The sequence below is a fragment of the Eurytemora carolleeae genome, unplaced genomic scaffold, assembly GCF_000591075.1.
Source record: "Eurytemora carolleeae unplaced genomic scaffold, Eaff_2.0 scaffold199, whole genome shotgun sequence".
In the NCBI taxonomy this organism is placed as follows: domain Eukaryota; kingdom Metazoa; phylum Arthropoda; class Copepoda; order Calanoida; family Temoridae; genus Eurytemora; species Eurytemora carolleeae.
Genome location: NW_019396149.1, coordinates 507,105 through 513,548, shown reverse-complemented (window position 1 = coordinate 513,548; position 6,444 = coordinate 507,105). Strand labels below are relative to the sequence as shown.

The 6,444-nt window shown below is 30.2% G+C and overlaps 1 protein-coding gene across 1 annotated transcript; it reads right to left on the bottom strand.

The window, feature by feature from the left end:
* Window positions 1–553: 553 nt before the first annotated feature.
* On the bottom strand, window positions 554–2,335 carry LOC111696493 (myosuppressin; the record flags this gene model as incomplete). The annotated part of the gene is given in 3 exon segments (XM_023466103.1): window positions 554–624; window positions 1,922–1,989; window positions 2,270–2,335. Coding segments are annotated over 3 exon segments (205 nt in total), but the record flags the coding sequence as incomplete, so codon positions are not given.
* Window positions 2,336–6,444: the final 4,109 nt, after the last annotated feature.

Sequence of the window (6,444 nt, the reverse complement as noted above, 5' to 3'; positions counted from 1 at the left end):
ATTAGATCGTCAGTCAGTCTAAATTATGTTTTTTTGGGACTAATAACAAATTTTAAGAAGAATATATTATTTCGTAAAATTGAATAAGGCTTATATAAATTTTTTCTTGCAGAAAATGTTAGGTTTTTTGAGTATTATGGGTTTATTTTGGCGTTAAAGCTTGGAGTCTAATATGATATGGGACACTCTGTATATAATAGGCTAAAATATTATGGCTGTTAGAAAAAATATAAAAGAATATGTTGTTGAGAATATGAAATCCCCGAAAGAGGATTATGAAATCCGCAAATTAGTAGTGTCGGATCTTGGAACCAGAGAATACCTATACTCAACTTCCTCTCCTTTTATACACTAGTTATTTATCATGTATTTACAACTAGAAGCAATAAATGTACTTCAAAAACGTAATCATTACCATTTATTGATTTGATATTAAGAGAGAATACTAACCTTTTAAATTGATTTTTTATTTTATTTTCTTTATTTAATCCCTTTAGCTTTTAAATGAAGGTTTAAATATTTTGGATAAAAAGATAAAATAGTTAACTCCCACCTTCGTAGTCCTGATCAGCTTCAGCCAGTTCCTCAATAGATGCCAAAAGTCGTAGGCAGATCTTCTGTATCCTAGAACAGTTTCCATGGTTTGGAAAATATCAAAAAAACGCAAAAATAAAAAACGATCGTTTTTTAAGAAGATAGCTTTAAAAACTACCATTTTTAAAAAACGATCGTTTTTAAAAACGATCACATCGTTTTCGATTTTTCGTCGTCGAAGTCATAACGAAACGATCGTTTTTCAAAAAAAATGAAAACGTTAACATCCTTGTCTGTGGGGTTTCTGTAGAGATTTGTTGTGATTTGTTCACCTTCAATGTACAGTTTTGTGTCAAGAAATGGAATACTTTTTTGTTCCGTGGCACCAAAACTTTGGACACTGCTCCCGGGACAGGGGGGAGGGTGTACCCCCAGAGACTCCCCCCAACTGGCCCCATGAGTACACCTCTTGTTCCAAATCAAGTTTATAAACCTTGCTCTACATATTCTTATTTTACAATATTACTTATATAACTTACAGAAGCCGTTAATAACAATAGGAAACCAGAATAATTAAAAGTAAAGTGGTAATAGTAATAATTATATTCTTCATGATATAAACTCATAATTGTGTTGTACAAAAACATTAAGATTATAAGTTTGAACAATGAGCAGTTGTTTATATTATGACTAATGACTAATCTCTAATAAACATCTAGTTGTAACATCTGTTTGTCTGTTTGTATGTCCCATCATAACTCATAAATTCTTGACCAATTTGCCTCAAATTTTGGTTGGAGTATTCGGGAGAATCACGGGAATACCATGAGATTCTAAGTTAATTGGTTCTACTTTCATAGGGAAAAATAGATGAAATTGTAATTTACGACCAAACGCAGGTAAACAACGGTTGTGAATAAATGAGTACCCTGGGATCTCAAGATAGATAATGATAAATGCATTTAAAAACTTAATTAGTTGAAGAAGGCTATGAAGATGTTGATGAACATGATGATTTGGGAACTCAGGAGAGCCTCGGAAATATTCTTAGCTTGGTTTTGACTTTGATATTCAAAGTAAATTGGGTCTACTTTTTTATGGAAAAATAGATAAAATTGTAATTTTCGACCAAGCATGAGGATTGAGTAAATATATGAGTACCCTGGGCAACGCCATGTTCTCTAGATAGTTTATGATGAAATGCATTCAAAAGGTTAATTAGTTGAAGAAGGCTATATTAAAAAAAACATGTAACACAGATAGCAGATAGTAGTTGAACCGCGTAGACCAAGTTGAACCACTTATTTTTTACAAAAAAGGGCAGTTGAACTTTGTCTTTGTAGTTCAACTAGTTGATAATATCATAAATTCTGGAATATTTGCTTACCTAGCTGGGATTTGATCAATGTTGCTGGGATGGCATTGGGAGACTTTGATGGACTTCCCCTCTCCTTCCTACAATATCAATTATATTTTCAAAAATATTTTTTTTCATATATAAAATTTAAATTAGAAGAGCAAAAGTAATCAACATCCTGAAGTCATTATTTGCAAAAATGGAGTGAAAGTTGTCTTTGTAAAATCATCTGATAAATAGGTAGCCGGAGATTTTAAAATTGAAAAAGTTAAACAGTTACACATTTCAGAACCCCAAGTGAGGCTTCTTGTAAAAAGATATAAGAATGACGTAAATCACATTTTACTATTTATTGACCAAACATACTCAACACAATACCTTCGCAGCTAGGAGAAGAAGAAGAAGAACTCCGCAAACATAGTTTATAAGGGATATCTTAGTCATCTGAAATTAGGAGGTCAATCAATCAATCAATCAATCAATTTTTTATTTTTCAGTGACATTTTAGAAATACAGGTTTACCCAGTCAGGAGAAAACTAGAAAGACGACTCTACAGAATTTGTTTAGTCTGTTTTTTTAACATTTACAGTTCCCTGCAGTTGGAAACTTGTTCTGTTCTTTTAAAATCTATAAAATCGTTCATATTTCTTTCTTCAGAACAATAAATAAATTGACATAATTTAACACTTTGAAAGCTAGAAAAACGACGTAATCTTTCAAATTATTATTTATATTTTCAAGGGTATCGTTGTCAATTGGGCATACCCCTCTTGAAATGTAAGGTCACTTGAACTTACACTGACAGTCCTTTAAAGCTAATCTTATTCTACATACAATGGTCAGATTATAGTTGAGTTTGCTTATATCTATATATATAAATATATATCTATATATATAGTATTTTAAACTTTTTTCAGTTTAGATATACATTTTAGATGTTTAAATATATATTTTCCAAGATAAATTGTTTTATGGGTCTGACGCAATATATATGTATATATATATATATTGTATATGTATATATATTTATATATATAGTATTTTCAACTTTTTTAAAGTTTAGATATACATTTTAGATGTTTAAATATATATTTTCCAAGATAAATTGTTTTATGGGTCTGACCCAATATACTACAAATAAATAATTATTATCTTCATTTAAAAAATTAATGCAATATCAGTTAAATATTAGAGTATGTAAATTGTAAATAATGATTAAATATTATTTTGAAGCTAAACTATAGAAATGACTAAATAAAACCCTGAAAGAATCGAAGAGTGTTCAATTAAAAATTATATAAAATGGTTAAAAATGACTTAACATTGCTGAATAAATAAATAAAAATAAGTTAAAAATTAATCAAACAATGCAGGATTTTGAAGCTTCCCACAAATTTAATCAACATCAAAGGAAAGGAGTCTTTGCCACTAACTCGGATATTTGCATCCCAATTTCTTTAAAACCAAATGTTGTAGACCACAGATATTTCAAACAATGAATTCTGGTGGATCAAGCAATGTAAGTTTGAAATATGAAAGGTATGCATCATCTGGTTGTTGAGATTTAGGTATTATAAAATTGGGATTTGTGGCCAAAAACTCAATTCCTTTACCTTAAAAACACTATAATTTTTCCTTGTAATTTTATTCTTGTTCAAAAGAGAACAAGTTAATGTATTTTGTGTGCAGGTCCAAACAAGAATAAGAAATCTTTACAGCAATTTCTATTTTCAAGAAACCCATTTTTAAAATATTTCTATTTGACAGTTTGCGAGAGTTCTTGATCTAGTCTTCTGCGAAAAATTGAGATTTGATGAATTTAGAAGAGTAAGAAGTGATTTAAGGAGAAATGTCATCTTTTCCAATATTTCTTAGCGTCTTAAAGGGACTGTAAGCGTGACCTCAAGTGACCTCCTGGAAAGATGGCAATGCCCGATTTACAAAGGTACCCTTGAAAGTATTGTCTGGTCAAGTATAAATTGGACATCAATGTTTTTGTTTCTTTAACTGTTTATTTTTAATAAGTGCAGTTTTTCTGCAAAAGTGACGTGATAATTCTTGCTTGTAAGAAGCTGGATTGATTTTGTATTGATTTAAAACTACTCCACAAGAAATTTATGGAATTTTACTTTACCAACGATTACCAGGACCAATTTTGCTTAAAAACCATCCAGAATTTTCAGAAATAAGGCACTTTTCAAGCTAGAAAGGCTATGTTTTCAAATTATTGATCAAATTTAAAGAGTACCATGGTAAATCGAAAGTGACCCTTTTTTAATAAAGGCCACTTTAAAATGAAACTACAATTACATCAGATTTTGTTAAAATGTAAATGTCTACTAAGGTTTCCTAATAAGTTAAATAACATAAGAACTACCCAAAAACATGAGAATTTAGAAGCTGTTCAGTGTTCAGTGTTCAGTGTAGAGTATTATTACAATATTCGGTCTTATTTCTGAGAGTTTATTTTTAACAGTCTTAGTTCAAATCTAGAAATCACTATTCTACTTTTTTATTCTTTATTTTACAAAAGTGATTCTTACATCTATTTAAACTACTTTAAAAGAAAGTTTAGAGAATTGAACTTTACCAATGATGAATAAGACCATTTTTGCCTGCAAAACTTCCAGAGCGGAACAATGGATTTTTTATGGGCAAATTGGTACACAGAACCAGTGGTTTATGAAAATTTTAACTTTCCCGAAAAATTAGTCTTACACATAATTTTATGTCTTTTTTACAAAATCTCTGCTAAGAAACTTGACAGCCCGCTGTTGGGGAAATCATAGGTAGGTAGTGCTGGTGAAAAGACTGTTAAAATATATATTCAATCAAATCACTTTTCAAATATATCAATCCCATTATTTCTCTGAGAACCCTTTTTAGAAAATATTAACCAAAGTCCAAAAAAACGTAAGTTTTAGGTAGAAAATGTCTGAAGACAGTTTGAAAAGTAAATGCAAAAATATCTTTTATTTTTGAAATATTTTTGAAAAGAATATTTCTAAGAACATTATGAATTATGAACCCATGGACTAAACTCCTGACCTAACTCCAGTAGAAGAGTAGATACCGGTATCCCCGAGGTTAGGTTTGAAAATGAATCTGTTGTGTGCCAGATATCAGATTTTATACCAGAATCTCGGGGACTCTACAGAGGATACGGATTGAGAATGTTTCCTCGGAAAACTAGTCCTAATTTGATACACACTCATCGGCATTTCTTACAGAGAATGAGAGAAGATTGTCGAGAGTAAAGCAGCGCTTATCAACATTTATCCCCCCCACCCTCCCCCCTCCCGCCTTTGTGTAATATTCAGGTTTAGCCAAAAAATCACTTTAAAAGGAATTGAGTTTTTGCCACAAACTCTGATTTTCTAATTTCAATATCGTTGCAACCCAATGTCGCAGACCTTTAATATTTCAAACTATGAATGCTCTTAGATCAAATAACGTAAGTTTGAAATATCAAAGTTTTACATCATAAGGTTGCAAAGATATAGGTTTTACAAAAACTGAATTTTTGGCAAAGACTCAATTCCTTTGTATGATCTGAGCTGGTACAACATGTATTTAATGTATATGCATTCAGTCGTACTGTCTAGTCTTGACTACCCAGTGCAGACTCGATCCAGCATAGAATTTGACTTGAATACATTTACTCACATTCGCTAATCCCTTTATATTGGCAACCTGGTGATGCAAACCTATGATATTTTAAACACAGATTATTTGTTCTATATTCTATTTGTTATATATTTCTATATTCATATTTAAATATCAAAGGAATTGGGCATTGGTTTGCAAAGATATAGGGATTAGAAAATCGGAGTTTGTGGCAGACTTAAATCCGTTGCTTAATTCTCATCCTTGTAAGTAAAATCATACCAGTTATGTCGCATAAAACTAACCCACTACCTGGAGTCTATGTAATTCGTTATAAATATATACAAACAATATTGACAAATGTTTATAATTTATATCTTGTACAATATGATGGCAAAGACCATGTATGTTTTTAAACTACAAATCCTGTTATATAAGTTTGAAATATCCAAAGTCTTTAATAATAATAAGTAATTCAAAAATTAAACTTTTGGCACTGAAAACAATTATGTGACAAAAAACTGATTGCATATTTTGTCGTTTGTATTTTTGTTTACAAAACTTACATGTCTCATTTACAAAGTTCAAAATGAGATGGATCGTTTTCAAAAACGATCGTTTTTTCTAAAACGAAACAATCGTTTTTAGAAAAAATGAAAAACGATAGTTTTTTCGATCATTTTTAAATGAAAGGGAGTATGGCTTATAAGTGCCACCAATTTTACTTCTATCTGTTGTTAAAAGCTACTCATACCAAAGAACTTTAACGTTCATACAAATTCAGAAAGTTGCAATATTCAACTTGGATTATTTTTTTTTTATGATCTAATAGTTACTTTTAAAAAATGAATATTTGCAAATTATCTTTTTTCCATCTCATGATCTGAATTCGTTTGTTTCCCTTTTGTCCATTTTACAGCTCATTTTTATTTGAAAAATCTTTTTT